At 32.7% G+C, this 19,545-nt stretch overlaps 1 protein-coding gene across 6 annotated transcripts in view; it reads right to left on the bottom strand.

Moving 5' to 3' along the window:
- Positions 1 to 3,069: 3,069 nt before the first annotated feature.
- LOC118187029 (synaptosomal-associated protein 47-like) overlaps positions 3,070 to 19,545 on the bottom strand; it is a 77,890-nt gene continuing 61,414 nt past the window's right edge. For 5 of the 6 annotated variants that reach the window (XM_085824159.1, XM_085824163.1, XM_085824150.1 and 2 more), the window contains one exon: positions 3,070 to 5,497. In XM_085824159.1, the coding sequence (XP_085680285.1) occupies positions 5,223 to 5,497 (275 nt within the window). In that variant the 3' untranslated portion in view covers positions 3,070 to 5,222. The remainder of the gene's footprint in view (positions 5,498 to 19,545) is intronic. The other variant, XR_015043100.1, reaches the window with a different exon arrangement.

Genomic DNA, 19,545 nt, shown 5'->3' with positions numbered 1-19,545 from the left:
AAGGTACGACTTTATACAATGTTTCAACTGTGCATATCACCATATATAGTACCTGACACTAATTAAACTCACTAATTGAGCCACTTGTTGCATTCAAATGTCCAGGAACAAAAACAAATATATACTAATCAATAGATATCCTGCTACTTATAAAACTGAAATGGGTAAAAAACTGATTCTGCAAACCGCAACTTTTCTGTCATTCAAGTATGCAATGGTTCAATATAATGAGCTCTTTATAATAAGACTTCAGAAGAGCAGAATTTCTTTATCTAAACAATCCCCTAGAGCAGCAATTCCCAATCCGTCCATTTGTCAGAGGTTCCGCGGCCATTCCAGGAAAATAAAATAAATTCAAATTGAATGAAATAAAAAGTTAAGAGCACAGTAGAATCAAAATAAGAAAACTGGAAATTATATCATGAAGGGAAATTTGTCATACTGATTTGAACTTTCTTCAGCAGACGACACTTGATTATACTGCACTATTAATTTCAAAATTACTGTTATGTAAGATTTGGGTGCATTTATAAGATGAATTGAAAACTTGTTTGAGAAAGTGAAATTCATATTTCTGCCATACATGCCTGTATGAAATTGGATCCTCCACTTATAAAAGTAACAAACAAAATATATAAGCTGCGTAAATGCAGAACCAGACATTCATCTCTACCATTAAAAATAATAGAACCTAAAATAAGAAAATTGCACTCGCATGTCTCTCATTAATGCATGTACATTACCTTATGTTACATACTGTTGCACTCTGTTTAGTATAATTAAATTCAAAATGACTTTCATAATGAATAATGTAAAGCTGAGTAATGAGAAATGAATTTATTCTATGGACGTTTTTAATATTGCTGTTACCAATAATATAACCTGTTTTTATGCAAAAAGTTTGATTTATTGGACCTTGAATGAACTTTTAGATGCAGACAAAATTTGATCATATCATGTATATAAGTACTACTTAAAAATAAACTTTGATATTATCCTAAATTTAAAAAACACTGCACGGACATTACACAACTTTAGATAGATAGTCCATTACTTTACAATACCTTACCATCTCCCTTGTCTTCTGATATCTGTAACGTTACTCCTAAATACCATTTTATTACCTTGAAATATACAGGGATAGGCCCAGGAGACTCTGCCATAGAAATTATTCCTAAAAAGGGCTCTACAAGTTAAAAAGTTTGGGAACCACTGCTCTAGAGGCATTGTAAATGAGTGAGTGTTTCTTCAAAATACCTAATAGGAGGTGGAAATGCAATTTCTGCATTCCATTGTTAAAGTTTCCAAAAATATTTCCTTTGGAATTGGGCACATTATGCTCACAGAGAGTTTTCAAAAGAGCTCATGAAATACTTTTTAGTGTTACTGTATATTAACAGTTTTTAAAATGAAAAAAAAAAGCAAACAAAGCATTGTTCATGCCTGTAATCATGGAGTGAAAAATCATCTAAACAGAAAAATTGTGATCTTTCTACTGGCTGGAAACATGAGTTTTCAAACTGAATAAATCACTGGAAAAAGAGCATCTTTTCTGTTTCCTTTGGGTCTTGCATGTCAGAAAGACTTAAATAGGAATTTCCCAAACACTATTGTGCAGTCTACTTAAATAAATAATTTTAATTGATAAGGAACTAATAAAAAATGCAAATGTCTTCAGGAAACACAAAAAAATGGAAATTTGACAGACACAAACTATTCCTAGAATGGTTTCAAGCTATGAAACTTTAAAACATTCTTTTTTAGAGCGATTTTCATTATAAAAGCTGTAGAATTTGCTAAAATGCTAGGAAAGAATTTTGTATCAATTGATATATGTTCACAGGTTCTGCGTGATGAGAAAGTAGAAGTAGATCATTATGCAGTTGATAACTGGATAAAAGATATTTTACATGGCCTACTATACTAAAATACAGACAAATTTTAATTAAAATTATAATGCTGCTCAACTGGGATAGTGGTTAGCAATGCTGACTACTGTACTGATGGGCCTGAGCTCGAATCCCAGAGAAGGCTTGGATGTTAGTAAATGCATAGTGTATGTGCAGCATGGGTGCACTCTACATATGTGCTAGCCCAAACGGTTGGTGATAGAGAAAGAGAAGTGGGAGACCCTTGGACCCATACTCCCAGGATGCTCTCCATCAAACTTGGGGGTGGAAGAGCAGTCACCTGTATGGTGCTCAAGGCTTTCGCCAACAACAGGCGCACTCTTGTGCCCCTTGCCACGATGAATTTCGTGGTTTTGTGCTGTTGTTACTCTCAGACAAGTGAGATAAGTCACAACAATAACAAGATTATAATGCAGATTAATCTAGACTGTTACACAGCATTACCAGAATATACATTAATATTTTTAAAGTGCTCAATATATGAAAGAGGTCAAGAATGTATCTCAACTTGTAAGGATTTTAAGTTTCACTAACGTTTATTTTATTTTAAAACTTTACTTTCTTATTTTCCACTTCCGACCAGATTTAAATGCGTTAACTTGTTTATGCAAATTGTACCTGCTAACGACCAAGTATTTAAGTTGTGGCTTTTTGCCAAGAGTTAGAGAGAGAGAGGAAGTGAGCCGCCTTGCCACTGCATTCTTACGAGTTTTCAATCAGTTGCTGCTTGCCTTTAAGGCCAGAGGTTTAGTCCTCTTGATATTTAAAATGTATTGTAGTTTCAGCAGTTTGCGTACTACCTACGTAACCTTTTAAAAAGGCCAGTCTTAGTGTTAGGCATTTGTATACTAATTCAAAGTTAGCTTTTAGTTAGTAGTTTGATATTTTTACGTTCAAACCACAAGGGGTTGGTCTCTGTATCCTGAAGTACGGGAGCACCTGTAAAGTAACAGAGAATAAAGGGTTCAATATACCCTTCTTGCTTGTGTCGTCTATTCCACACATACTTGAACACAGCTTTAGTAATCTCCCTGTTCCTATTCAGGACATAGCATGTTTCCAAAGCAAGTAAAAAGACATACAAGTCCTGACAAACTTATCATAGTAACATGGATGGAAAGTAGTATTTTTACTGATTTTCTTTTAAAATGATACAGTAAACTGGAAAAAAATCTTTATTAAATAGATAATTGTGCAGCATATGCATTTCTGATCTTTCTGAAAAACATTGGCATCTCTTCCAGTAAATACAACTTCTAACGTTAAGCTCTTAGATCAGGGTCTTATTACAAAACCTTTCAAATATCATTACAGAAAACTTGTTCAAAAACTGATAAACAGAACTGAATTTTGTGAAAATGTAGTATCACTTCAAAGTACATACATAGATCAATACCTTTGCTAGATTCTATTCTATGTTGAGGATTAATCTCTTAAAACATAAAAATTGTTTTAGAAAAATTTACTTGTGTGAGAGAAACCCTTGGAAAAATTTCAAACTGTAGTAATGTTTCAAACACCATCTATGAAGATTCATTAGACTATATGCCAACTGATGAAAATACTGAGACAACATGTGTAAAAAACCTGACTATAATATTATAGAAAGTGTTAAAAGAATTGCAGAAACTGATGGTAAAAGTGATATACCAGCCTTAATCAAATCTAGAAAAGTACTGCCAATTACAAAAAAAAAAAAAAAAAAAAAAACTTTACCTGAAAGGTGCTATCAAAAAAAGCAACCAGCAGTTTATAAATTTAAGAGTATAATTGGAAAACTGTTTATGAACAATACGAATTGTCTGTGAAAGATAAAATTTCATAAAGAAAGTGATATAAAAAATTTTTGCAAAAAGTTAAAAATTAAATTTCAAAATTGTGTTAAAAAATTTAGCATTAATTTCTAATTATTTTAGGACTAATCATTTAATTAGTAGTTAGTTACTATTTTAGTAGATAAGTTTAAAACTGATATCACAGTTTGCGATACACAAATCACCATGTATTAAAATCAGCCTCTTAATAAACTTAAATATATTTGGAACAGCAGTGATTTTAATAAGCAGTGGGTACTGTGTGCTTGTGAATATCTGATTTGCAAGAAATAAGCTTATCATCAATTTTTTACACATGAATTTATGAATCTTTTTGAAATATAATAATATATACACATTAAACAGTTTTAAAAGGCAGTGAATAAAGAATACATTCCATGTCTGAAATTATAACTTATAGCCTTCTGAATTCTAAAATATTCCAGTGTGTCAGATATTGCAAATTAGTTCAGTAACTGATATCATGAGCAATCTGCAATTAAAAGGCAGTCATGCAAATATACTACAGTGATCATATGGAATGTTTCATCTAAAATATGCATGTGTAAGAATTTACTATCAAAATGTGTTTTCCAGAAGTTGCTACAATTTTCATGAACATCTGACAACAATCTTTTTTCATTTATGGTTTGCAAATAAATTTGTTTTATTTATTATTTTTTTTTCTTTGTCAAATTTAATTAAGCAAAGATTATGCATTAAATTAAAAATTTTGTGGCGAATACCAAAAGGCCTTTGAGGACAATACTTTAAGAGTTTTTGAGTGCTATAAGATATTTTCAGAAGGCAACTATCATTTAACAATGAAGAATGTTATTGAACAAGCTCCTATATAATTTGGATCCTGTCAAGCAATTTTGAAAGATCATTTGGACTTGCATTTTTATTGTTTATCAAGTTGTGTTTAAACAGCTGATTCCCCCTCCTCAAGAAAATAACTAGTGATGTGGCCTAGGAGATGCTTTCTCAAGATGAGTCCTTCTTAAAATAGATTATTGCCAATTAATGACTCATGAATTTTGCACCTTGATAATGCAAAATAATGTTTTAGTCATCCAGGAACTGTTGGCCAAAAATGCAACAAATATAGTGCTGCTAGCCCAAAATCATCAGCTACAGTACTACTTTGTGATATTTTCGTTTTCCATAGTAAAAACTATCATTTTGTGTTTACTATTTTTAATCTATTGCTGCAAGAAAAGAAAATCAGCCAAGTCTTGAAGAATATCATGAAAACAACTGTAGAGTGTATTCTAAGGGCTAGAAAATCACATAAGTGCATTGCAGCTGGAGGAAATTCTTTAAAGATATCCTCTTTAAAGAATAAAAAATACTGACTGATAAACTGAAATCTTGTTTCATAAAGTCAGTCTCAGTGCTTTTTTATCACAGTAGTATTAATTCAATGTTATGATATTTAGGTGTGTAAAGAACATAAAATATCTAGATTATTTCAAAAGCACAATTAATTTAAATATCACATCATTTTCTTAACTTTCTTGTTATCATTAGCTATCCTTAGTTCAGTCTTGTCCACTTCTGATATTAAAGAATTGATTTTTTCCATTTGATTTTCTTGCTCTTTTCCAACTTCAGTTGCTAAAGCACGTAAATTATTGAGAACATTAGATATTTCTTCTATTTCTTCTTCTGAAATAACACTGTTTTCTTGAATTAGAGAAGAACTTGTACTTGGTTCTGTGAACCCTTTTGCAACAACAGAAGAAGACGATGGAGAACTCAGTGGTGATCCTGCAATTATAATTAAAATATAATTAATGAATGTCAGTATTTAAACTGAACTGTAAGAATTTAAATTTAATATATTAATTTGTAAATAACTGAAGCTTTCATGTACTGAATGTTACGATAATTGTAAATTTCTAATGCTAAATATTTTTATGATGTCAAGTAAATTATCAGTTTGTTTATATATATTATACAATTAGAAAACTTTTTACATACCATCTCCAAGGAACAGAAATTCAATTAAAATCATGAATATTAAATAAAATTTTAGTCAGTATTTTAATTACTAAATTAAATTAGTATTTTCTAGACCTCTATTGCTTTAAAAACATGAAAATATGTAAAGAAAAATCCTTAAAGGAAAAAATACCAAAATCAAAAGTAAATATTTTAAGTATTGAAAAAGTAGCTATTGTCATTGATCACAGATTAATCGACTTATCAAGAGGAATAAACCAATTGTTAGCGAATGGAAAGTAGACACAAATGTTCGTTATTGCGTTTATTAGACCGTGTGAAGAACAAGTTCGTACAATAGATATACAGGTAGTTCGGTGCTCGCAGGCACCCTCTTGCAGGGAACAAAATCAAAATTTACATAAGGCGCGAACATGCCGCCCACCTTGAAATACTATTTCAACATTCAGTGCTTAAAATTCAGTAAATTTAAAACACAATACAATATTAAAATCATGATATAATACTTAATTTATAATACATGAATTAAAACTCAAATTGGTAATGGACACAATTTTGTAATATTTCTTTTACAGGGTTCATACACATTTCCTTACATGAAAATTAAAGACTTTTAAGGACCATCAAAGAAAAAATTAAGGACCTATCAGCAAACAAAAAAAACGAATAGAATAAAGCAATTATCCATACAACCGACTTCATGCTTGTAATTTCACTTTAAGAAACTAACAGAAGTGTGTATTATGCACTATTATTAAATTCAATTTAATACTTACCATAAAACAATTTTGAAAATTAAACTAACTCCCTACAAGTTATGAAGTAGATAACATTAAAACATTAAATTAGGAACATAATTTCTTGAAAAACATGTATAAGTGTATTTTACACTAATAACAGTCACTATATTAGAGATTTACATGATTATTATTTAACTTATTTGATATTTATTTAAACACAGTCAACTACTATTATAATCACAATGTAAGAATATTTTGCAGATTAAAATAACTGATTTGTAAACATACAATTTATTTCCTTGGTTTTTTGAAAGATACTAGAATAATAAACTGTACAATAAAAGATACAAAACATTTGTGCTTTTTTTAAATCTGAAATCTTTTCAGCTATTTTAACATCTAATTTATTTATGTCTATTTCCTTTTCTTTAACTATTCTTCTAAGTTCATTTGCTTTGATAAACAAATCAAATGTTCCTGCTGGTCTCAACTTCATCTGCTAAAGCATCTACTTCTTCATTAATATCTTTAATGTCCCTTTGAAGAAATTTTTTCTTCTGCTTCATATAATCAATTTCTTCCTCAATGATATTTCATTTCCTCTTTGAATTTTCAGATTTAGTTAATGATTTTTGTTCTTCTAAATACTGCATATATTTAGACCTTGCAGAAGCTGCCGCTGATCTCATTTCTTTATTAATTTCGATATTAAGAACACCTCCAGAAAATTTTATGTAATCAAATACTGTGCGTTGAAAAATGTATGACGAGTCACTTAAATTTTCAATTTCAATTGCTTTATTTACAGAGAAGCCCCTTTCCACAGAGGCCTGTCCATGTGACAAGATAAGAATCATTTTCACTATTTTCGATACTTTTGAATAGTGAAAATCATGAAAATAAGAAGTGAAAAATGTGTCAAGAGAAAGATTTTGAGGATCAAAAGTAGAAAATTCATGTAAATTTGTCTCAACTACTTTGTCTAGAAACTCTCCAAACTGCAGCAGAATTTCATCCCAATCATCTTGTAAAACACATTTATTCTGCATTAATACCGTTAGAACTATTTTCATTTTGTTCTGGGCTTTTTCTGGACTTTTAACCATCAATCGCGTGTCTATACAAGATGCATTTAGAATAAGAAAAAAATTTATTGGACATTTAGACATTAAGTGTTGTACTATTGTTAAGACACATTGTTGACCTTCTTGTTTCAATGCAAAACTTTCAGCTTGTGAAATGTCCTCCTTGCGGCATTTATCATTCATTAACTGCTCAGCAATGAATCCCAAATAAATTTACTTTTATCATTATAACAATTTGGATCATTAAAATTAAATTTATAAAGATTTTCTGCTTTAGTTATTTTTGAATATTTTAGTTTCAAAATTTTAAAGTTCTGAAGGCAATCATTTACAAGTTTTAAGATATCTTCAGCAAAAAAGGGAATAAGTGGTTTATCACTTTGATAATATTCAAGGAAAGGCAATAATATTTTCGACAGAGAGAGAAAAAAAATTTAATTTTATAAGAAATGTTTTATCTTTAGTTGCCTCCAAAATATTTGAGAAGGATTTCGAAGAATTTTTTTAAACTTCCCCATTTCACCTTCTTTAATGTACAGTAGCAAGTCATCCCATATTTCAATGGCTCTTTCAACTGCTGGGACATTTTGCAACCATCGGTAAAAGCAGAACTTCACAGGTAGCTTTTTTAAGCCAGATATACTTGAAAAATCTTCACGTCTTGCAGGATAATCTTTAAAAATCCAATATAAGGAAGATAAGAATGATGAAATGTCCCAGCCAGTGGATGACATCCTATGCTTGAAAGCATTGTTAAGAATGTTTAACTACATGTCCCTAATGTCAAGCATTGAATGTTATATTCCTTGTCAAGTCCTGTTGCAATAAATCATAAAATTTCCAGTTTACTGCAGGACCATCCATCGATATTTGTAAGAGTTTTGACAAGTCTAGTTTTTCAACACATTCATAAAATTTGGATAATAATTTCACTTGTTCCATGCCCTATAAATGCAGAAGTAAGGTACTGAGTTCTGACCTTATTTTCATGATGCCAGTACCTCACATAAATATCTAGTTGCTTCTTTTGATTTGTCAGATTAAGAGTCTCATCAAATAGCAATGTAAAAAACTTAGCATTTTTACAATGCTGTAACAAAGTTTTAAAATAAGGGCCAAGACCAAAATAACAGACATAAGCGCATTTTTTTTCACCACATGAAAACTATTTTGCAATGGAACTATCCGGGAACATTTTAGTGAATAACGGCCCAATGTCATCGCACGATTTAAAAGAATAGTGGCTTTTGATGCACTTAAAAGCCCACAATATTTCTGCATCTGTAACTTCAGATTTGAAAAGAAAAGAATTGATTTTATTATTTTCTACACTTATTGATGTTGAATTAGCAGTTACATCTTTTTCTGAAGTAGATGGTTCTTCTAACTTCATGATACTGACAAAATTCATGATACTGTTAGAAGAAACTCTGATACAGTTGAGAAGGGAAAGATGTTTTGCAGCTAAAAGGGGCATTACATGCAAGGCATTTGTAAAATTAAGTATCGCGTATATATGTATATATATGAAATGTAATTTCTCATACATTATTTGTTTTGTGCAGCCGGGCAACAGGAATGAGGCAAATTTTGGAATATAAAGTGGTAGGTTTATTTTAGCATCCATCTCACAAGCGTTTCTGTCGTACCTTGAGCAGAAGCCCTACTTATACATATGTGTGCGTCACGAGGCTCATCCAATCAGCGATATTAATTGAAATCACGAGGTGATGCTATCTTCTCATCAGAAGTGTTCTTAAGAACTTTATGTAATATGACAGATTTATGAGTTTGGCGATTTGGCGGGCGCCAACAGGTTAATATATTTTATACTAAAGAAAGGATTTCGCCAAAATTTAGGAACAGGGATGCAATTTAGGTAGAGAATCGCCAACACATTATTAAGCAATATTATTAGAATTTAATTTAATCAATTGATTTAAAAATATCATTACATATATATATAATAAGAAATCTCTATATATAATAAGAAATGTATACTGAAAATATAAATTTTTTACTATATATATACGGTACAAATTCCGAGATCCGGACATCCAATATCTGGAATGATCTAAAATCCGGACCTCAAAGCCACCACCAACCAATTTTTTAGGGCTTTTTTGGAGAGAAGGGGTATGCTTTACGCATGCGCATTAGATTTTTTTCCTCATCATAAAAAAACCTGCCGGAAATCCCGATTCTTAATCTCAGTTTGGCGCTAAATAAAATATCTCATTATTGAAGAAATAATTATTTTAGCATAAATTTGTGTGATTAGTAACTTGACTCCATAGCTGCGTATCTGCTTGGCATAATCTCATACCGAAACATTTATTAATTTTACAGCAACTAATATTTTATATCCTTGATGCCGAAATCGCGAATCATTATTTATTGTATTTTGCTTTCATCACCGCATGACACCTTGAGTGATGACTCATGCAGCGACGCCAAATAACAGAGTATTATCCGATTACAGATTTAAGTTTAACGTGCTAAAATGTTGACAAGGGGAGATTTAACAGAAATTTCTTTTTTTATGCTAAAAATAGATTTTGTTAATGATACTCATAGGACAAATGATTATATTTAGTGCTATTTGACTTAAAAATAACTGATTTGTTATTCACATAAAGCCAGAATCAGCGCCAGAGCTCGCATGGCCGCACCAGGCGGCAGAATTTAGGGAAGTTAAACAGAAGTTTTTCATTGCGATGACAACGCATCAATCAATTAATGGAGGGCGAAATCTGTAGTATGTTTCTAAATCCAGAAAATACAGCTACCGATAGTGAAGAAAGTAACAGAGAGGTTAATGAACGAGAAAAAATTTTGATTGACAAGTTATTCGGAATTCTCGACACAGCAATTACAGGACTTGAACACTTAATAATTCAACAAGAAATTATATGTCTATAGTATTAGTCTAAAGTATCAGCAGAGAAAACAAATCAAACACCTCACATTGAAAGAAATGTTTAATAAAGTAAATATATAAATATTAAGCCCTTTTCTTTTGAAAATTTTGATACCCTTTAAATCATAAATGCTTCATTATTTCATAAATCACGATTTCATATTTTCAATTTTATAATTTCTACGTGCCATCTTAGTAAATTTAAAATGATCTAATATCCGGAAAAATCTCAAATCTGGGATCGCCGAATTCCCGACGAGTCCAGACCTTGGCCTTTGTACTGTATAAATATATATATATATATAATACGGAATGTATATTTTCAGTTAAACTTCTACGCAACAACTTTAGTAATTCATGAAAGTTAATTTTGCGTCTAGTTAATTCAGGAAAATTAGTTTCAATTAGTTGTTTTCAGCTTTAAAAATATTAAAAATTTTTTAATTAGTTAGTTGTTTTCAACTAATAATTGTATTGCCATTAGCAAAAATAATGCATTACTATCAACAGCATAGGATTAAACCAAATACTTAATTGTCTATTGAAGCTTCAAAACGTATTTCCGAACTTCACTTTTTCTAGGCTAGCGTTAGCGAATTTGCCTTTGGCGACCTAAAATCGAAATGGAGCCAACAGATTTCCCACGAAATCGATAACAGACCCTCTGCAGAAATAAACTCATAATCCCGATATTCCATACATATAGTATGTGCAAAAGAGAATAAACTCCGTAGAAAGTGATAAAAAATTAATTTATGGCTTAATTGAAACAAACACAGAAATTAAGCTAAGCAAAACCGTGTAAAAACAAATTGAAATGATAAAACGAAACTTAATTTCCATGTGAATTTTCAGCGCTGATTCTCCCATTATAGAAATTTCAATTTGTTTCAGACAAAGACCATATTTAGCTTTATAAGGATTGTCATCCATCAATATCCAGCTTTATGAAGCCACAGTTTATTGAAAATGCACTTTCCAGGCATCTCGTTCTGGGATTGCTCTAATTTTGGCAAATATTTTCAGAATCCCCCCCCCTTTTTTTTTTTCTCGAGCACCTTCATCATCACTTTCGCCTCTTAAAGAACTTCCGGCTTCACGCTTTCGTCACAATCTGCCTAAACTTATGGATAATACCTGTTTCGAAAGATTGGGTGAATAGCCAATCAGACACCGATACTTTCGTTCGGGTAGCTAATTTTTTTTTTTTTTTTTTTTTAATCGTTTGCAACGCAAATCCGCCAACAGATTGGTTAAGAGCCGTGCAATTTTAATTCCATATTCACGAGAAATCGCAATTCACACATAGAATGGCAATCATAAGAAATGTCAAATGAGCAAAATTAAGGACCGTTTATTAATTTTGGCCAAAATTAAGGACTTTTAAGGACCAAAAATCATTTTTGAAAAAATTAAGGACTTTTAAGGACCGTACGAACCCTGTTTTAACCATGCCATCTGAAGTCTTAATGGTCACAACCCTAACAATATTATCAAGACCAGGATGTAACTGAGTAATTCTACCCATTTTCCATTTAGTTGGAGGTAAGTTATCCTCCTTTATGACACACAGATCATTAACTTGAAGATTTTTAGTTGGCAAAAGCCATTTGGGTCTTTGTTGTAATCAACACAGATATTCTTTGTGCCAACGCTTCAAAAATTGTTGAACCATTTTTTGAATATGTTGCCATCTAGTGAGATGGGAAACTTCAATGTAATTTGGTTCAGGAATGCTTGTTAATGATCTACCAATAAGAAAATGACCAGGCGTCAATGCTGATAAGTCATTTGAATAATTAGACAAACTTGTTAAAAGTCGTGAATTAAGACAAGCTTCTATTTGTGTGAGAAATGTTTCAAATTCTTCATATATCAATCTTGCCTCACCAACTACTCGTTTTAAATGGTATTTTGTTGATTTTATGCCAGCTTTCCAGAGTCCACCCATATGTGGCGCACCTGGAACGTTTAGATGCCATTTAATGCCATTATCAACCAAATATCTGCTAACATTTTGGTTATAAGATGCAGACCTAGCAAGCCTTTCAAATTCCATGAGTTTGCGTTTTGCTCCAACAAAATTGGAACCACAATCGCTATATACGAGGGCCATCCAGGAAGTAGATTACGTTTCCGTCTGTGTCCGCTAGGGGCGGGGCTAGCGCGGCCATCTTGGGGTCAGAGCGTTGCGCAGCTCAGTCTGCATCTAGCCGTGCTAGTGAGAGGTTCGTGCTGTGCTCCGTTCAGATACTGTGACGGTTTGAAATGTCTGCGTTAATTGAAAATCCCGCGAGCTGCGAGGTGCGCTCAGTAATAAGGTTTCTGACTGCAAAAAACTGTAAACCGATAGAAATCTATCGGCAGCTTCGTGAAGTGTATGGGGACAACATTATCACTGAAGGTGGAGTGCGTCAGTGGGTCATAAGATTTCAAAATGGCCGAACCAATGTTCACGACGAAGATCGAAGTGGGAGACCCAGCATAGTGACCGCCGAACTTCTCGAAAAAGTCGATGCTAAAGTCCGTGAAAATCGAAATTTCACAATAACGGAACTTTCTTTGAGTTTTCCACAAATTTCGCGAAGTTTGTTGCACGAAATCATCAGCGAAAAGCTTGGTTACCACAAGTTTTGTGCAAGATGGGTTCCAAAAATCTTGACAGAGGACCACAAAAATCAGCGAATGGCTGCAGCGTTGAACTTTTTGGACGCTTACCATAAGGATGGTGACTCTTTACTCGATCGCATCGTTACTGGTGACGAAACATGGGTGACCTATTCCCTATTCCCAGCAATGAAGAAGTGGCTGGCTATGCAGCGTTTTGATGACGACGCACAGCTGCAAGAAGAAGTGGTTGAAGGCGCAGGCGGCCGAATTTTTCGACGAAGGAATTTCCAAGCTCGTACATCGCTACGATAAATGCCTTAATTTGTATGGTGACTATGTAGAAAAGTAGTATTTGAGTGTGGCTTTCATCTGTATATAATAAAATTTGTTTCCTATACTTTGTTTATTTTTTTATTCCAAAACGTAATCTACTTTCTGGATAGCCCTCGTATATCACTACTTTTGCCTCTGCGGGAAATGAACCTCTTAAGAGCTGCAATAAAAGCATCTGCTGAAAGATCAGTCACCAATTCTAGGTGAATAGCTCTTGTCATAAAACAAAGAAATAGAGCTATATATGCCTTGAATGACCTAGAGCCTCGACCCTTATTTGCTTTAATTTGAAAAGGACCTGCGTAATCCACTCTACAGCGCAAAAACGCAGGAGCAGGTGAAACGCGACTAGACGGCAAATCGCTCATCAATTGATTAGTGACAGATGCTCTAATTTTGCAACACTTTATACATTTCCTAACTAAATCTCTGATAACAGCTCTACCATTTATGATCCAATATTGTTCTTGAATGCAAGATTGCATAAGTTGTGGACCTGCATGCAAAAGTCTTTCATGGTAATGTCTAACAATGAGATGAGTTAAAATGTGCTTCTTTGGAAGCAAAATTGGATGCCTAAAGCCATATGCAAGGTTTGCATGTCGCAAGCGACCGCTCACCCTGAGAATACCTGAATTATCTGAAAATGGATTTACAGATAGAATTTTGCTTGTACCAGATAATGATTGATTTCTGCCTAGAGTGTTAATTTCATTCTTAAATTCAACACATTGCATTAATTTAATTAACACATGCATAGCTTTAGTTAATTCACTAGTTTTTAAAAATCCACTTACCTGATCTTCTGAATTTTTACAGTTATTTACAAACCTCAGGCATAATGCTACAGCACGTTTAAGTTTAGTGAGAGAAGAATATTTATAAAATAAATCATGAGCGTCTGTCAAGTGACTGGCAGCAGTTGTAGACTGTAAAGCACATCTTTGCTCTGGCACAGAATCATTCAGCAGTGGTGCAGATAATGCTGGCTGCATAGGAAATAAATTATACAATAAATCTGGACGACGTAGCCACAATGAAGTAACCAGTGCAGATGATGACACACCACGCGTTGCAAGATCAGCAGGATTATCATTTCCACTCACATGATGCCACCGGACAGGAGAAGATAAAGTCTGGATTTTTGCTACTCTGTTGGCGACGAAGGTCTTCCATCGGCTTGCATGAGATCTTATCCAGGCTAATACAATAATGGAATCAGTATGAAAATAAACTTGCGATATAGGAGTATTTAAAGCCCTACAGGTGAAATCCATTAATTTAGTCAACAGTAATGCTCCACAAAGTTCCAATCGGGGAAGTGATATGTTTTTTAGTGGTGCAACTCTTGTCTTGGCTATTACCAACTGAACATTGATTTGTCCAGTATCTAATTTATAATTATCTAATTTATAATTAATAATAATCTAATTTATAATTATAAATTGCAGCAGCGTAGGCCTTTTCTGAGGCATCACAAAACCCGTGCAGTTGAAACTGGTTATCTGATTCAACCAACAAAAATCGTGAAACTTTGATACTTTTAATGAATAACATATCTTCTGTAAGTTGTTTCCACTCACATTTAATATCTGGAGGAACCTTTTCATCCCACTGCAACTGATGTTTCCACAATCTTTGCATAATCAATTTATACCGAACCGTGATCGGTGCCAACCATCCAAGAGGGTCAAAGGTCTTTGCGATTATTGAAAGTAATGTTCGTTTGGTTAAGACTTCAGGATATGATGAATTGACTTTGAATAAAAACATATCTGAAGCTGGATGCCACAGGATACCTAACGTTTTTACAGTATCATCATTGTCTATGTTCAAAAAACATTTGATAAGCACAAATCTGGATTAATTGAATTCAAGACTTCTTTGCTGTTAGAAGCCCATTTTCTTAGAACAAATCCTGCACGTGACAACATCTGATTCAATTGCATTTGTAATTCTATAGCTTCAGTAACTGAACTGGCTCCGGACATCAAATCATCAACTAAAAAAATCAATCAAAATCCCTAAGACATGTCTTGGAAGCCAAAGGAAAATTAGTTGCTTCATCTATGGCTAACTGCTGTAAACATCTTATCGCAGGGTACGGAGCTGATGCAGTACCGTAAGCAATCCTAGTTAATCGAAAATCCTGAATTGGTTTATAAAGTGAATTGCGCCAGACTATTCTCTGAAAGTCTGCATCTTTTAGTATAATTTGTCTGTACATTTTCTCTATATCTGCAGTTATAGCTATTTTGTGAATTCTGAAACGAATAATTAATGTTGTCTGATCAGTCTGCAACTGTGGACCAACCATCAATTTCTCATTAAGAGAAATGCCGCTAGAAGATTTTGCAGAACCATGAAATACGACTCGAAATTTATCACCATTTTTATCCGGAACTGAATGGTGCGGAAGGTAAAAACTAGAATTAGCTGGAACATCAATTTCATTTTCTGGAATCAATTCCATATGACCAAGTTGTTGATAGTCCTCCATAAATTTGTGATATTGACTGGAAAGAGATTTATTCTTAATAAATTGACATTCAATGCTTTGTAAACGATGTACAGCAACATCCCTTGATGACCCAAGTTCACTACCATATATACGAAATGGAAACTTAACAACAAATCTACCTGTTGAATCATGAGAAAAATTCCGCTTGAAATGATTTTCACACTCAATTTCTTCTTCTGTGTAATGCTTTATCTCTGAAATTTCTTCCAATTTCCAAAATTTTTCAAGCTGGAGCTGAACATTGGTACAACTAGCATGATTAGATACAATTGTTTGTGATACACTTTTAGTCTTTTCGATAATGACCCAGCCGAATATTGATTCCAAGGCTGTTAACGAATGACTTGGAACAGTTAAACGTCCATGAAGCATTATCTCACCAAATACATCTGCGCCTAAAAGAATATCTACTGGGCCAGGCTGAAAACAATTTGTATCTGCCAACCACAAATGTTTGAAAGCTGTCAAAACAGATCTATCAACTTGATATTGAGAAAGGTCACACGTGATCTTGGGTATAATCAATGCATTAACTGAAATGCTTGCGTTTTTATAAATTGGAGATGTTACTTGTAATTGAACTGAACCTGAAACCTTTCCAATATTTTGCGAGCTCAGGCCATTTACACTTATGTTTGTACTAGTGCGCTTTAGCTGCAGTAAATTTACACAGGTGCTCCCGAATAAATGAGCCCTGGCTACCTGAATCAATTAGCATCCTGCATTTTTGTAAATCGCCATTAATATCTTTAACATAAACAACCGCAGTAGGCAATAAAACTGCTTGCGTAACAGGCACCGCGGCGTTATTGCTACTAATAGCAGAAGTTCCGTGTTCCATGGGTATATGACATTTTTCATCATTTGAATTTTTCGAATATAACACTGTATTATGTGGCTTCGAACAATATTTACACATGCCTGCACGACATTTAAAAATGGGATGCATTTTACGATCCTTCAAACAATTAGCACATAACTTATTCCTTTTAATAATGTCCCATTTTTCTTTGATAGGGAGTTCTAAAAAACTATCACATTTAAATAACTGAGAATGAGAATTACTCTTACAATGAATGCACACATTAGCCACAAATTGAGATGAAAAAGTGTATCTGCTACCTGAACTGCGAGTTTTAATTTCAGAAGGCAAAACTGCCTTCTCCCTCTGGCACTTTGCCAAAGAGGCAATAGCATTTGCTCTGTTTAAAATAAAATGCTTGAATTCAGCGAAAGCAGAAATTTTCTTGTTCGAATGCTCTATCGTCCACTCTTTTAGTGTTTCATGATCAAGTTTTCCTTTTAACAGACAAATAATCATATTATCCCAATGTTCTACCGGCTGTTTAAGGATTTTTAATGTATCAATACACTGTTGTGTTGTATCAATTAATCTCCGCAAACCTGAAGCTGATTCATGTTTTAGAACAGGTTGTGAAGTTAATTTATTTAATGCTGCGTTTATTATTTCTATTTCATTTTCATAACGTTCAGTAAGCGCTTCCCATGCCTTTTCATAATTCGCGTTTGAAATTTGAGCTGATTGTAGTAAAACAGCAGCTTCACCTTTCACAGAAAGCTTAAGATATTGCAATTTTTGACTGTCACTTAATGTACTATTATTTCCAACACTGGCAAGAAATAAATCCCTAAATGATATCCAATCAACATAATTAGAAGTAAACACTGTCAATTCCATGGGAGGAAGTTTCAAGCCGTTTGCATTAGCATTTATTATATCTTGGCCTGAATTTCTAAGTTTTCTTGATTCTTCCTTTAAAGTAATTTTTAATGCATCCAGTTTGGAAAATAGTTCATTCATTTCTATTTCATATTTACTAAACTTTGCGCCAGAACAAGTACCAAGAATGTTTACGTTTAAACAGTTTACTTCAACACTTAATGCACCAACATCATTTTCATATACTTCAATGGCAGAAAAAGAATTTTCTTGATTTTGTAAACCATTTACTTGTGAAATTAAACGAGTACACTTACCCTTAATGATTCGCTTTTGCTTTAAAATCGACTCCATATTCTTGCCGCTGTTCTCACAATCCAGACAAATATAAATCCGTTTTCCTAGCACAAAATGTCCTTCTATACCAGAACGTTAAAAATTGTCTTGACACATCATCCAAAGAATTGCTCTGGCTCACGACGGACCATGGTAGCGGATGGAAAGTAGACACAAACATTCGTTATTGCATTTATTAGACCGTGTGAAGAACAAGTTCGTACAATAGATATACAGGTAGTTCGGCGCTCGCAGGCACCCTCTTGCAGGGAACAAAATCAAAATTTACATAAGGCGCGAACACCAATCTGCCACCAGTTAACAACTACTAAATAAAGAGACAGTGTTTTGTCTTTCTTCTAAGTAAGCATCAAATTATACTTCTGCAAGAGCCAAACCATAAGTCACTAACAGTACTCAATCAAAACATTAGTCCATTTAAGCCAAAAGAATCTTTGTAAATAAAGTAAATTTGTAAATAATATTTTTAATTTAAGTTGTTCACTAAGAACACAACTAAGCAGAATGCTTACTTTAGAAGCTATATCCCAGACACTCTAATTTTCCAACTCAAAGGTAAAAACAAAAGTTATAACAAAAAGTAATTCAAAATCAAAAGAAAATGAAAAAATTCTTAGAAATAAAAAAAAAAAGGTAGTCATTTTATAAATATCGAACCAAAAAAGGAAATTAAAATTAACTTGCATGCCTGCTAAAGTTTGAAACGAAATGACTGGATATGAAATTGTAACCAGTGAAGGAATATAAGAAGGGTTACTGTAAAAAGTGTTATTCTCTATTTAAGAGAGTTTAGCCTTAAATTGGAGATTAAACTTTATTTAAAGTTTCTTGGAGATAATATATTGAGAGAAGGCTGGTACTGAATTAGCGCTTAAAGCTGTCATTTAGTTAGAATATAAATTCTAAATAAAAGTAAATTAAAAAGACTCTGACCTGTGCTAAAGCTGCAAAGTGATAAACCAATAATTTATAATTAGCAAAATTTTTATACCATCTCCAAGGAGCAGAAATTCAATTAAAACCATCAATATTAAAAAACATTTAGTCAGAATTTGAATTAGTAATTTAAATTAGTATTTTCTAGACCTACCTCTACTGCTTTAAAAGCATAAAAATTTGTAAAGAAAAATCCTTAAATGCAAAAATACCAAAGTTAAAAGTAAATATTATAAGGAACTGAAAAGTAGCTATTGTCATTGATCGCAGATGAATCAACTTATCAAGGAGCAGCTTTAAATGCTAATTTAATATCAGCCCACTCTCAACATATCTCCAAGAAACTTTCAAAAGTTTAATCGCCAATTTAAGACTAACTTTCTTAAATAAAGAATGACACTTTTTACACTAACCCTTCTTATATTCCTTCACTGAATACAATTGCATTTCCAGTCATTTCATTTCAAACTTTAGCAGGCATGTAAGTTAATTTTAATTTCCTTCCTGGGTTTGATCTTTATAAAAAAAAGCTACTTTTTTTGAAATTTTAAAAATTCTGTCATTTTCTTTTGATTTTGAATTACTTTTTAATGTTAAAAAATGTATAACTTTTGTTTTTAACCTTTGAATTTAAGTCTGAAAATGAGAGTGTCGGGGATATAGCTTCAAA

The sequence above is a fragment of the Stegodyphus dumicola genome, chromosome 1, assembly GCF_044657685.1.
Source record: "Stegodyphus dumicola isolate Sdum_Otavi_A_Nest chromosome 1, ASM4465768v1".
NCBI lineage: Eukaryota > Metazoa > Arthropoda > Arachnida > Araneae > Eresidae > Stegodyphus > Stegodyphus dumicola.
The sequence above is the reverse complement of the archived record's forward strand: the minus strand, read 5'-3'. Positions and strand labels throughout refer to the sequence as shown.